At 38.6% G+C, this 14,216-nt stretch overlaps 1 protein-coding gene across 8 annotated transcripts in view; it reads left to right on the top strand.

Moving 5' to 3' along the window:
- Positions 1 to 14,216, top strand: part of rbfox1 (RNA binding fox-1 homolog 1) — a 321,986-nt gene that overhangs the window by 276,954 nt on the left and 30,816 nt on the right. For all 8 annotated transcript variants that reach the window (XM_067414885.1, XM_067414877.1, XM_067414899.1 and 5 more), the window contains 5 exons: positions 6,501 to 6,644; positions 7,977 to 8,030; positions 8,950 to 9,042; positions 10,703 to 10,763; positions 12,526 to 12,579. In XM_067414885.1, the coding sequence (XP_067270986.1) occupies positions 6,501 to 6,644; positions 7,977 to 8,030; positions 8,950 to 9,042; positions 10,703 to 10,763; positions 12,526 to 12,579 (406 nt within the window). The remainder of the gene's footprint in view (positions 1 to 6,500; positions 6,645 to 7,976; positions 8,031 to 8,949; positions 9,043 to 10,702; positions 10,764 to 12,525; positions 12,580 to 14,216) is intronic.

Raw genomic sequence — 14,216 nt, 5'->3', positions numbered from 1 at the left:
TTGAAGGTGTCTGCCACATCAGCAGTGGATCTGGTTTTCAGCCTCTTGATAATCAAAACTTTAGTCTCTGGGTGAATCTTAGGCATGTTTGCAGAGGTCTAGTTGCAGTTGATGTGAAGGTCTAGCCTACTGGGGTTCTTTTTATACACACTTGAGACCTAATTGATCCATTATTAGTCACAGGATAAGCTCATATGACAAGGTGACAACACTTATGTCTTTGCAAAAATTGACTCAATGGGCTTTACCAAGCTGTGAATATTAGAATACTTTTTGAAAGTTTGGTTTTTCACTGAAACATTATCACAAATGCTGGTGGGATTAAAATGAGCCATTTCTTGTAAAAAAAAATCTTGATTAGAAATATATTTCAGCGGCACTTTAGGTCAATTTGTACACAAGCGACAAGACTTTTGTCAGGGACTGTATTTACCACAACTATTGTGTGAGTTGATGAAAGTTTATATGTAAAAAAAATCACGTGGTTTAGTTTTACAATCTCTTAATTAACTTTTTGAAGTGTCAAAGTCATAGTTGCATAGCTATCAATGGAGGGAAAAAATCAGAAGTCAGAAAATCAGAAATTAATGCAACAAATATTGTTTTGGCTGTACTGCAGCTCTAGAAGAAAGGCATTGTTCATGCAGCTTAAGTAAGTTTACCATTAATTCGTTTCTGTTGTAAAAGTAATGTGTTGTTAATTTAGGAGCCGTTTACCCACCGTTTTGAACAGAAATAAAAATAGTGCCAGTAAAGTGCCAGTGCCATTTACAATGATATACACATTTTTTGTTCGAATAAATGTTGTTTTTGGCTTTCACAAAAAAAAAATTAAAGCTACACTGTGTAACTTTTTTTGTTTATTCTTAGCTAAAAACACTTAGTTCTTTCAAAAATATATGTGCTCATTAATGTATATTTACTTCTTTCAAGTAATAAAGTATTCTCGTAAGTTTATAATATACCATTGAAAATACATATGGGTGAGGGGTTCGAATGCTGGTCGGCATGTTGCTCCTCCATCTTGAAAGTACATTAGCCAAAGAGGGACATACCCATAAATTCAAGCTTCGCCTTTCACGTTTTAACACCCGATGGCACCGTGTCGAATTTGAAGAGGGGGATTGCCATGTTAATCTAGGACTAAATAAGCCACCGTAGCAGTTAAAACAAAATCAGAATTGAGAGGAACAGAAACTATTATTCACTGGATGGTCATATACCTTTACACCGCTAGATGAGGAAAATATCACACAGTGTAGCTTTAAGCAGCACAATTGTTTACAACATTGGTAATAATAATAATAATAATAAATGTTATCACAATATTAGAATGATTTCTGAAGTATCATGTGACACTGAAGACTGGAGTAATAATGCTTAAAATGTGCTTTGACGTCACAAAAATAAATTGCAATCTAATATATATTTAAATAGAAAAGTTATTTTAAATTGTATTCATATTTCACAATAGCTGTGTTATATTAAAAAACGGTGTTTTTGATGCAGACTTGTTGAAGAGACTTCTTTCAAAAACAGCTGCCGCCAAACGTTTAAACAACAGCAGTGTAACATACTCTTAAATTAACATTTGTTTAGAATTAGCAATGAAAAATAGGTTATTTATACATTAACATTATTCTAAATTGATGAATGCTATAATGAAATGTTCCTTTTTACTTTTAATCAAAAGTTGTATTTGATCAAGTTAGTCAATGCACTATGATACAGCGATACAGTTTTATTTTTATTAGCTAAAATTAACAAAGTTTAATAAATACTGTAACAAATGTATTGCTCATTGTTAGTTAATGCAAGAACTAATGTTAACAACGGAGACCTTTTTGTAGAGTGTTACCGTAAAATGTCACCTATGTGTTTTGTATGTTTATCTTAACATACTTTTTATTAACCATGTCACTTCAAAATATAAGTTTGTGATGTCCTTGTTTTAATGGCTTCAATAATAGCTTGAATTTTATTTGAATTATTTTCTGCTTCTAGCATTTTTGTTATGGCTGTTAATAATAATTGTCACCTTCTTCCCGGGACATTAGTCATCAGATTCTCAGTTAACACCAGGGGTGTAATGATGGTCACAGACGCAGAGGTGGACCTTTAATTCAACTGACCTGAGTGGTTGTTAAAACTGGCCCACTCACAGATCATTTCAAGTTCATTTAGTTTTGGACAATACAGAAAATGGTGATGTCCGAGTGGGTGAGTTGTTTACTCTGTAATTAGCCAGTCCATTGCCGCTAGTTTGACCCATTCAGGTTGGTCTGACCATGATGTGAACATGATAGCCAGGCATTATCTCATTGACTGTAATCAGCCAATCGCAGGGACACTGCTTCCTCTCAAGTGACCTTTCGCCTCTAAGTGTCACTGTTCGATAGAGTTGTTTCAGATAGTCTCATTTTGTTTTAAATCTTTTATTTTCTCATCCAGTTCTTTAGTTTTTTTTAAAGGACATTTCACAAACAGTGTGTATGTCAGCTCAATGCGTTGGCTTGCTGCTCTGACTCCTGTCACGCTCCATTGGCTGTCTTCCCCCATGTGCTCCCAAGAGAGGCGGCCCCGGCGTGCCCACCCTTATCCAGGCGGAGGGAGAGCTGCCTTTCCTTAAGGGAGGACACGTGTGGAAGGGGCCAAACCCACGAGAGGGTATGGCCCATACATCTTGCAGAACGTCCCCCTCTCAACCCCTCTGGTGCAGCTTTTGGGGTTCGACGGATGGTTGTAGACTCGCGAATGATAGTGGAGGTCGACTTAGACAGCTGCTGCTTCTCATCCTATTAATGTTGCTATGCTGAAAATAGCACATCTTGAAATTGTATCATCGCTGATGTACGTTATCTGTCCTTTTTTCGCCTCTGTGGTTCACTAAGTGCAGGAAACCCTCAGTGTTGGACCTCTGAGCTATTGTGCAGTGGTTTGTGCATGAGAACGTCCCCGCAGATGAGCATGCACCACTCTGACGCACTGAGCGCTGTGCCTTTGGTTGGTTTATCTTCCCCAAATGCTTGGCTTTTATTTTCTCCTCATGTAAAACCAAACAATGCACCAAAATATGTGTCTGTTATAATGAACGACTATTAATGAATCTTTTGATACCAAAAAAGATTAACCGAAGCCTTTTTTTACTGTTTGTTATTGTTTTTCCCTCCATATTGGAGTCTTCTGCCAGTTAGAAGAATGCGGCACAGATGGCACGCTATGTAAACTGTTAGCCGTATGCATGCTATACACACACACACACACACACACACAGGCTGTATTTTTACCTGGCACACATCCCAGAATTGTTCTGAGAAAAGAATAAAAAACATTTTTCTCCTTTTAGGTTAAGTGGGTAACTGCCCTTATATGTATATATTTATAATTGTGTGTGTGTGTGTGTGTGTGTGTGTGTGTGTGTGTGTGTGTGTGTGTGTGTGTGTGTGTGTGTGTGTGTGTGTGTGTGTGTGTGTGTGTGTGTGTGTGTGTGTGTGTGTGTGTGTGTGTGTGTGTGTGTGTGTGTGTGTGTGTGTGTGTGTGTCACTAAATATACATTACATAAAGAAATGTATAAGGGGAAAAAAATCACACACACAATATGTATAGTATGTATAAATTTGTATTTTTCCCCTGCTATACATTTTCATGAAACGTCTATTTTGCAGGCTAATGCAACTTTCTCCATACTCTTTTCAAACACATTATTAAACAAAAACTCCCTCATGGATCAATGAAGGTTGATGCAATTATTCCACATTCCCCCAACTGAAAAATTCCTTGGAAAGGAAAATATTTTACTGGCACTTTACGCTCCAAGTCCTCACTGTGAGGTTATCTTTTTCTGTCCAGCGCTGCCATATGTGTGTCCGTGTGGGCTCTTACACTCCAGCAGCTGTGTGTGTGTGTGTGTGTGTGTGTGTGTGTGTGTGTGTGTGTGTGTGTGTGTGTGTGTGTGTGTGTGTGTGTGTGTGTGTGTGTGTGTGTGTGTGTGTGTGCTCAGAGCACACACTGGTAGCCCTGTCACTGTTTACCGTTTAGCACTCAGTGTGAGATCAATGAATGGTAAACACTCACAACTCTGTGAGTCCCCAATCAGTAATTGAGTAGGTCTCCCAGGCTGAACCGCTGTCCTCCCTCACATCCCTGTCGTTATCGCTCCATCTTTCCCTCACCTTTCCTCCCTATAGGGAACAACACAATACCTGGCTCCCTAGAAATGGCAGCAGAGGTCTTTTTTTCCTCTCTCTCTCTCTCTTTGATAGCGCTTTGGAATTTATTGTGATTCGACACGATTAAAAGTATCTTATTGTGCGTCGCCTGTTTGAATTAGGATTTCGAGGCAAGTCTGATTCACGAATATTTCCACACGCACTGTGAATGTGATACAAAATGTGTTCTGTTTCTGCCGCTGGCCCCTATTTTAGTCGTATAGATTTATTTCCTTTTTCCCCCGTCTCATCCCATCACCCTGAGATCAGTCACCATGGCCTCCGGCTCCCCACGGCAACTAGACAGGGGCGAATCGATTAATTGATTTCGGAATCAATTAATTGAGCCATTAAGGCAGCCATATGCACGGACCATGAAATGAGATCTCTTAAATTGCACATATGGCTGCCGACTGCGCCATGCCTCAACCTAAAGACCTGCTGCATTCCTTCCTATACTTTTATTGAAAGAGCAGTAAATGGAAAAGCATATTTCCAATTATAACACCCCAGTTGTCTCTTCTGCAGAGGGCCGCTTGCCTCACGACGCCATTAAACCGAGCCTCCCGCAATAGGAAAAGTGCAATTTTGTTAAAGCAATAAAGACGCTGCACATCTTGTCAGTTTTACATTGGATGGTTTACTACACTGCTTTAGCGTTTTATCTTCCGTTTTTCTTTGTTCTCTGCCTTCAGGAGTGGGTGTTCTTTTGTTTATGACTTGTAATAACACAAGACAGATATTTTTTTCCCCTTGCACTTCTGCCGCCTTTCATGTATTGAAAGACTAGTATTTTTCAAGTACTCCCCCCCTCCCCCAACCCTTCCGTTTCAGTCGGGTGGGTATATAGTACCCTGTACAAACATTATGATGACACGGTATTCATATTTACAGTCCCAGCAAGCAGTTCTTTATTCTTCATTTGAGCTTTGCTTCTTTGAATCTTTCTGTTGCCGCTTTTGTCAGAGTCGCCCTGAGCATCGCCTTGTTTAAATAACAATGCCGCATGCACACAGACACACGGTCCATTCCGTTGCCAGTATTTCCAGTGAAGCTTGCTTTAACAGTCCTGAGCATCTGTAATGTCAAAGAGGCAGTTGTTACACTGGGACTCAGTCATTCTTTTGTTCCAGACAATATGATTTCCAGAGCGCTTGAAGCATGACAGGACAGCTGCAGCAAGCAGAAAGTTTAAAAAATATCTCTGGGCATAACTGCAGGCTCGAGGCAGAACCTCCGCTTCCCTTTTTCAAGAGCTACAAAGGAAAATAAATGCACATAAATTCACATACATTGGAACTTGCTCATGCTAACACACATAATGGGTGAATTACATTAAAGTGAGTACTACTATGGCTTCAATCCAAAGGGCAGAGCAACTGAAGTCACGTTTGGTGAGGTGAAAACGAAAATGCACATTAATGAGAGCAGAATCATTCATTGTGAATGAATCGTTCTTTTGAGCTGGATTCCTTTAAGTTAACTCGTTCACTGCCATTTTATTCAAGCTCATGTATAATACTTTTGCATCCTTTGCTTTGACATCATTATTCAAAAATTATCCCATTGAGGAGGGAAAAAAAACTGGTTTGGAACTGCAGAATTGCAGTATTTTTTGGTTAAACTGTCCCTTTAAGGGCTCAGAAATGGCATTTGGAAGTCGCCCACTGACACACAAATGTACACATGGGAGGAAAATGTAAAGTAAAGTCTGCCAATGCTATACTTTCTCTAGCTAAGTCATACAAATACAGTCAGACAGAAACAGACACACACACGGGGCTAGGCCATTTTCTCTCCCAGGCAGCAGTCCAGACTGAGAAGCACATAGTTGCAGGGAGCAGCCAGCAGTCATGCGTGGCCAGAGAAAGCAAGATATAGTGAAGCAGCAATGTCATATTTCACCCATTGCACCAACCCTTGTAAAAACCGCATTACAAACTACAACTCAAATGCTCATTTTTGTGTGTGCGCTCGCTCTACATATGTTTTTCGTATCTTCCTGAGAAAGGGAGGCAGGAACAGGTGGTAAAGGTTTACACCAGCTATATTGTTAAAACAAGGCTTTGGGTCTGGCTCTGTGGGAGCGCCTGGAGGTACAGGCACGATAGACTATACATCCTGACTGCAGCGCTACAATGGACCAAGTTAAAAAGCACATCAGTGGCGTGGCCAACAACTGGTTTTCTGCATCTGAAAAGCACATCTTCACTGTCGAATAAATTTACAGTTGGCGCATTAAACTGGCGCTTCTTACTAACTGATATTCCCTGATTTCTTTTTTTCCCACAGCAGACAGACGATTCAGCACAGACAGACAGCCAACAGCAAACACAGTCATCTGAAAACACAGAAAACAAAACGCAGCCCAAGAGGCTCCACGTCTCTAACATCCCCTTCAGGTTCAGAGATCCAGACCTCAGGCAAATGTTTGGCGTAAGTATCTGCTCTCTCTCTTTCTCTTGGTTACTGTCCCAGCACAGAGCAGACAGATGTGTGTGCTAACCTGCTGTCCTACTGCCATGATATTTAAAGTTTCGGTACGATCTGTGATCATGTCTAGTCTCGTTTTGGTAGCTCAATAGTGCATTACTGAATTAGGGCCTATTTATTTGAGTCTTGAAAAAATGCATAGTTTGGGGTAGTGTTGTCAAAAGTACAGACCGCGATACCAAATCGGTACTGAAATGTTAAAAATGTGACGCTCTGAGCGCTGTCGAGCTGTAATCGTAAACACCTCTGACTGGCCATTGTGCTCACGCGCTCATCAAATGTGTCTGTGATTGGCTACTACGATCAGCGTTTCACAAACATGTTGTAAAAATACATCAGTGATGCTTTTCAGAGTGCTTGCACAGATACACAAAGAGCTTTTGAATGCTGGCGTCTATCAGCCTACCGGTCCGCTGGTTGACGCCTGCTTGTGCTTTCAAACGCTCCTGCTTTCTCTTTCAAAACCCTTTCAAACACTTCCGTGTTCTTTCAAACCACTGCCGTGTGTTGATCAATGTAGCCAATCACAGGCACGTCCGATGAGCGCGTGAGCACAATAGCCAGTCAGAGGAGTTGACGAATACAGCTCAACAGCGCTCAAAGCGTCACATTTTTAACATTTCAGTACCGATTCGGTATCGCGCTCGGCACTTTTGACAACACTAGTTTGGGGTCAGTATTGGATTATTTTATTTTTGAAATTAAAATGCATTAAAATGTAACAAATTTACATTGGTAAAATGCAGTTCTTTTCTCAAAGAATTAATGGAAGACTGGAATAATGATGCTGAAAATTTAGCTTGGACATCAATGATAAATCACATTTTATTAAATTTTTTGTTACACTTGTAATAATATAGTTTTTTTTATAGTTTATTAAATGATAGTTTATTAAATGAAAGATGAGCATAAGAAACATTTTAGTTTGAGCATTGAGCATTTTTTTAAATAAATAATAATAATAAAAAACTTCCCAACCCCAAACTCTTGAATGATGTGTGATTATTTATTTTAAGTCCAAATTAAAAAAGAGCTTTTATATCTGTTTTTCTTGAGGCTCTATGTCTGACTTAACGATTTGTTTTTCGGATGAACAAAGATAAATGGATAATAAATGACTCATTACAAGGATTAATAATTGAATAATTGGTGATTTTTAGGTCTAAACTAAACCTACATTTAAAACATGTGGCTTAATGCACCTTGAGAAAGCGAGTTTACATGTAAAATCACATTTAGAGTGTACGTCTAATCTGTGTTCTGTTCTCTTTCCAGCAATTTGGTAAAATCTTAGATGTTGAAATCATATTTAATGAACGAGGATCGAAGGTACGTGTGTGACTTACTTCCTCTGCATGCTTTTATTCTTGACCAATCAGAAGAGTCCAGTGAGTTTAGAAGCTTAAATGAACACCATGTTTATTTAAAAAAGGGAAAGAATCCAGTGATGAATTAATAGCTGTACTGTACAGAATAAATGCTTGTTGTAGTCATGTTAACGTATGTAATGCAATCTCATATCAGCTGCTGTGCTAGAGTTATTAGTGCCCTGTTCAATGGAGTGTGTGGAAATGTGTTTGGCACTTGTCTTTGTTCTGTTATGGTGTCAAATGAAGAACAATTCTCCGCTGAGCTCCGTAATTGACAGCGTTATTCAGTGTTATGACACTTAGCATCATTCCTGTGCACAAACAATTTTCTTTATTGAAATATGAATTATGTTCTTCTGTTCCAGCTGGGGAGATAATGATGCATGTTAACAAGTTCTGTAGTTCACAATCCTTTATCATTTGTCTTATGGGTTGTTTTTTTCTTTTGTAATGACTTTTCTTTATGTTGCATTATAGAGTGCTAAATGACAGTGTTTCATTTATTCCACTTTTTCCTCTAGATTTTGTTTACTCTAAGACTTGTTATTAAAGGTATAATCTTTCGTTTGGTTTCTTTCTTTTTTTATTTTTTTTTTTGCATTTCCTTTAAGTGACTTTACGTTCTTAGACGTGCTATTTTATTTCATTTCTCCTTAGAGGTTCTAACAGAACCCGTAAATTATCGTTAATCTCGATGCTTTGCATGGTGCAGGAGAAAAGAGGAGGAGAAAGAGAGAGGGGGTAAATGCAGCAGCAGCAGCAGCTGTTTTTGTGTGTGAGAATGGCAGAGGTAGAGCCACAGTGGATTTCTTGGGTGTATGACTGAATTAATAATGTGCATGTTGTTCTCCCCCCTCCCCTCTCCCACCTGCATGCAGGGTTTTGGTTTCGTAACTTTCGAAAATAGTGCCGATGCGGACAGGGCCAGAGAGAAATTACACGGCACGGTGGTAGAAGGTCGTAAAATAGAGGTGCATGTAACAAATATTTCCCTTCTCAATTGTTTTTTTTTTTTTTTGGTTTATTTGTTTGTTTTATTCATTTTTTTGTGTTTGTTGTTGTCGTTCTTGTTGTTACCCTTCATTCTGTTTTGTGTGTCAGTGTGTGCCTCACTCTCATCTCACTATTTTAGACGCATCACTCGTCTTTTCCTGCGTGTGCTCCTCTCTCTATCCCTCTTTCCCTCCCTCCCTCCCTCCCTCCCTCCCTCCATTGCATCCCTAAAACGTTTCAGTTATTCTAAGACTTCAAATCAGATATAAAACGGTGCTCGCCGTTATCTAATTGGTTTGCTTTAGTTGGCATTCACTTGTGTTTATTCGATTCTTTTCTGTTCTTTTCAGTTCATTTTTTTTTATAGCATATTTTGGCTTAATAAGCAAATGGGTGCAGTAAGTCATCAGGAAGAGTGCAAACAACATTTGTGTGATGATAGCCAGAGGCCTTATTGCAAAGTTGACAAGGGATCTCCGCTAAAAGCAGCCTGAAGCCGGCAGCGCTCATTAATTGGCCTGAAGAGGCTGCTATTAGACAGAGCTGGCCTCAAACACAAGCCTTTAAATCTACAGCTCAAATGACACTTACTTTACAGTCACTGAAGGTCTACAATGACAGTGGCCATCCTTATAGCCAGTTCCCATTTAACAGTTGTGCATTTTTTTGTTTTCCAGCTTTTTTATGTTCAATTTTTAAGAGTTATTCGGATGTGACGTGGTGCCGTCTTTCAGTAAGATGTTGCCTATTTTGCCTTCTCATTTTCCCCCCTTTTCCAACGGTAGCTGGTAGGCCCCTCACCAAACTCAGTAACCGTGGTAACAATACATACACACGCGGGCGATGGCGGCGAATGGTAAGTGGAGAGAGCCATCTGCCATTTCACGAACTCCGCGCTGATACCTCGTGACTGTTTTTTGACTTGATGTTGAGTTTCTTGATGCTGTTTTCTCTTGGTACGCGTGTTACTTGAGTGAACATTTAGCTTCCTGAGAGGCTCTGATTGGATTGAACTGAATCGTGCGCATCCTACTCAGATTCTGAACTCCATGATTATGTTAAATAATGCACCCTCTTTTTATATCCTTTGTTAGCTGTCCTTTGGGCTTGAATGATTTTCTTTCGTTATTACTTCTTTTTATTTTCCTTTCTGATTATTATTCTTGTGATGAAGCACAAGGCTCTTGGAGTGTTGAATGCTAAATGTTGCTTTGTTTTCCGACTGTACCTCAACTCTGAAGGTTTAGTGTATGTTGCGCAATGCCAAACGTTTTTTTTTTTCCTTCCATTCCTACGCTCTCTTGTTTTTATTTTTTTACCTAGTCGTTCCCTCTCCACTGCATGCTGTCTCATATTCGATGCCTTTCGTTTGTTGAGTGCATTTTGTGTTTGTGTTTTTTTTCTCTCCATGTACTCCTTCAACTTGATCATCATTTGATGACGCATGCCGACGAGTCTTTTTATGATGAGACTTTTGCATATATTTTCTTTGCTTTATATGTCTTACCACTTTTCTTTAACTGTTTGTTATGATCTGTAATCAATTTGAAAATCTTCACTGTAATGCATGCAATATTTAACAATTTACACTTTTAGCTTCAGTATGTGTCTTGCTCACACACTCCTGTTTGTACTCAGGTTAACAATGCAACAGCACGGGTAATGACGAATAAAAAGACCGTCAACCCATATGCAAATGGTAAGAACAAGTTTTTTTTGATATTGCCAATTAATTAGCCCTTTTATGATTTATTAAAAATAAGTTTAATATTGGTTGTTCCTACTTGTGTCAGTTACAAACAAAATGTAATTTCAGTAAATATACATGTGGGCTTCAAAAGTAAAAATGTTCTGATTATTATAATTTTGTTTCCTTAAAAATGACAGAATGTTACAGCATGTACAGCAAAATGTTGACTTTATATTTCTTTAACTCTTTCTCCACCAGTGGTTTAAAAGAATTTGCCAGCCACTGTCAGGATTTCTCTAGTAAATGTTAATGGCCCCCAGAACATTTTATTCTAGCTTCATGCATTCTTTTTTATCAACACTTGAATGTGAGTAAGTGTCCTTAAAAAAAGCAACATTTTGAACAAAAAAGTTGACAAAATCAGGTTTTTGTCAAAGACTACAACTACAACATGTGCATAAGTGTAACCCCTCCAGTTCAAGCTGGCATTTACAGCATTTCAGAAGGGCACCCTAACAAGACTGCAGTCTCTAGTGTCAGTCGCTTGTTTCTGCTTCTTTTTCGCTTGTGCTTTGATCTGGAGATTCTGTCCTCTACAGAAGATGGGTAATTGCACCCCCTTCTATATACCGAAATATTCCGTCAATGGTGGGAAAAGACTTAATGACAACGGCACTCCAGCATTATTTGAGAATAATCCAAAGAGCATTTTGTGCAGATCAATGTCATATATTTACTAATTTAATTAATAACTTAGAAATAGTGACAAGCCATACATATTTCATATTGTTTAAATGCTTCTTTGGATGCTTTTTCAAATCATTAAATATTTCAAATAGTTTAATAGTTATTACATTTTGAATCCCATTCCCTCCCTCGAGTAGTCACATACTTTGGGACCCTACTGTATATATTAACATTATTAAGTGTACAGAACAAAGTTTAGACCTCATAATAAGTATGCAACTCAACAGGAAATTTTATGGTAACGCTTTATTTTAAAGTGACGTAGTTACACCTAACTACATGTATTTAGTATAGTAAATTACAAGTAATGAACCCTTAGCTAAACCATAACTCTACAGTAAGCCCATGGAGTTAATTACTATTACTCAGTACTTATATGAATAAGTAAAATGTAACTATATGTTACCCTAAAATAAAGTGTAACCAACCTGACTGTCTTCACATTCTAAATAACTTCCTGTAGACACAGACCCACAGATTGAAACCAGAGAAGAAGAGTGCTTGTAACTGTCGATTTTCTCAGTATCCTCTGAAATGTTTTTCACAGCAGTTCTCTTTTCTTACTTACTCGCAAAACTGAGACATCCTTTTAGATCAAATCTCAGTTGATATCGTAGGAATCTTTTTTTATACTTATGGAGGGCTTAAACAGACAGACCATTTGTAGAGGTTAGAATTAGAGAGAGATCTGTCAGGCCACTCCGGGCTTTATTCTGCCTCTGAATGACAGAAGCGCTTCAGTTTGGTCTACTGACATCATTACACATGGGTCTGGAGCTTCTAGTTAACCAGAATTCAACTCTTTGTCTTGTGAAGGATCAGATGTAGAATTTCCATAGTGCAGACCAAGGGTGGCTAATATCAGATGATCTCTCTCTCTCTCTCTCTCTCTCTCTCTCTCTCTCTCTCTCTCTCTCTCTCTCTCTCTCTCTCTCTCTCTCTCTCTCTCTCTCTCTCTCTCTCTCTCTCTCTCTCTCTCTCTCTCTCTCTCTCTCTCTCTCTCTCTCTCTCTGTCTTTGTCTAGGCTGGAAGTTGAATCCAGTCGTGGGTGCAGTCTACAGCCCAGAATTCTATGCAGGTGAGTGGATCCTCATTTCAAAGAAACTGCATGGCTCTCTAATGCTTTACATCTTTACTAAAAAGATTAGATGTGCATGCTTTTTTCCCCTATTTGACTTTTTGACATAAAATAGCTCCAATATATTGTGAAAAGTGGGGAAAGATGCCATTGAACAATTATCAATTTTTTTTTCTTAAATAGTAAACATTTCACCTCTAAAAATGTTTTGAATTGGTATATTTATTTTATATAGATACATTTAGCAAATCATTATCATTTATCCTCACTGTTGTTTGAGCATTTAAAACATAATTCTTAATTGTGTCCTATGTTAATATATTAAATACCATCATACTACACTATAAATGCTTTCAAATAAATAAATAAATCATTTGAAGAAAGCAACACTGTAACGCACAGGGTTAAATGCATTTGCATTCAGGGCTAATGGGCAGTTTCACTAATGTGCTTTGTGTGTGTGTGAAAAACGTTCTCAACCCACATGCCCTGAAACCTCTGTTTATGAACGCTTCAGAGGATACGAAATGGCAAATTACACTGATACCAGATATGATAATTTCACATTCCTTTCAAAAGTGTTTTTCTGTTATGTTATTTTATTTTCATATACTGAACTTACAGTGCCTCCAAAACGTATTGGCATCTAAAAATGGATAAATCTACACAACTTGTGGACAACTTGTTTGATGAAAAATCAAAGCAAGCATTCTTCATTTTAAAGAAAGGAAGTGTCACACTTATTTTTAGATACACCTGTGGTTACGCTCCCAAGACAAAGAATATAATCAGTTCAAAAAAGAGCATAATTTGTTGTAGATGCCAATTGGTTTGATCAGTTGTTTGTAGTGCAAAGAAATTACAAAATGTGCACTTCCAAAAGTGTGACTTAAGTGCCTAGGGTCTCTGTCAGTACTGTTCATTGTTTAGTTAGGAATATCAAGCAGAAAACAAACAGAAAATTGTAACACGCTGGTGTTCAGCTGCATTATTCGATGAAAGCATAGTTCTGAGCCTGGTGGTTGGAGGTGTGTATGGCGGTGTGACCTTAATCTATGAGCTTTGGCATAGGCTTGAAAGAGCTGGCAAGCAGGAAGTGATTATTCTAATCACCCAAAGGGGCTGTTTCACAATGTGCGCTTGTGTTTGCTGGCCTATTGGCAAGAGGCTCCAAGACGCCATTGTCACAACTGCAAACAGGGTACACATCTTTGAAAACATAATCCAGCCTGCTTCCAGACCCCCAGGGCTTCATTTCGTTTTATGGGCCTTTGAAAGCAAGCGGATCCCATCGGTTGAAAGACAAGCTCTCGTTTCCTTCGGTCATCTCCTCCTCAACCTTGGCCATCCCAGCCTCTGACCTTCCCGAACATCATTACCTCCCCCATTATATAGGAAAATATCGAGATTTTATGATAATAAGAAGAAACGAGAAGGCAAAAATATCGAGGTGATGGTTAAATCTAATTGTCTGTCGACGCAAGGGCATCAAAGGGCTGAAATATATTTTATAAATTAAAATCAATATTTTCAATTTCTCCAGACAGTCGTTTGCCTAATTCAGCACACATTCTGTTAATTACAAAATGGCTCGTTATTGATTTGCTTTCGACTCACCTTTCAAGTGTCCAAACAGC

The sequence above is a fragment of the Pseudorasbora parva genome, chromosome 2 (genome assembly GCF_024679245.1).
Source record: "Pseudorasbora parva isolate DD20220531a chromosome 2, ASM2467924v1, whole genome shotgun sequence".
NCBI classification, from domain to species: domain Eukaryota; kingdom Metazoa; phylum Chordata; class Actinopteri; order Cypriniformes; family Gobionidae; genus Pseudorasbora; species Pseudorasbora parva.
This window is presented reverse-complemented; position numbering and strand designations above follow the sequence as displayed.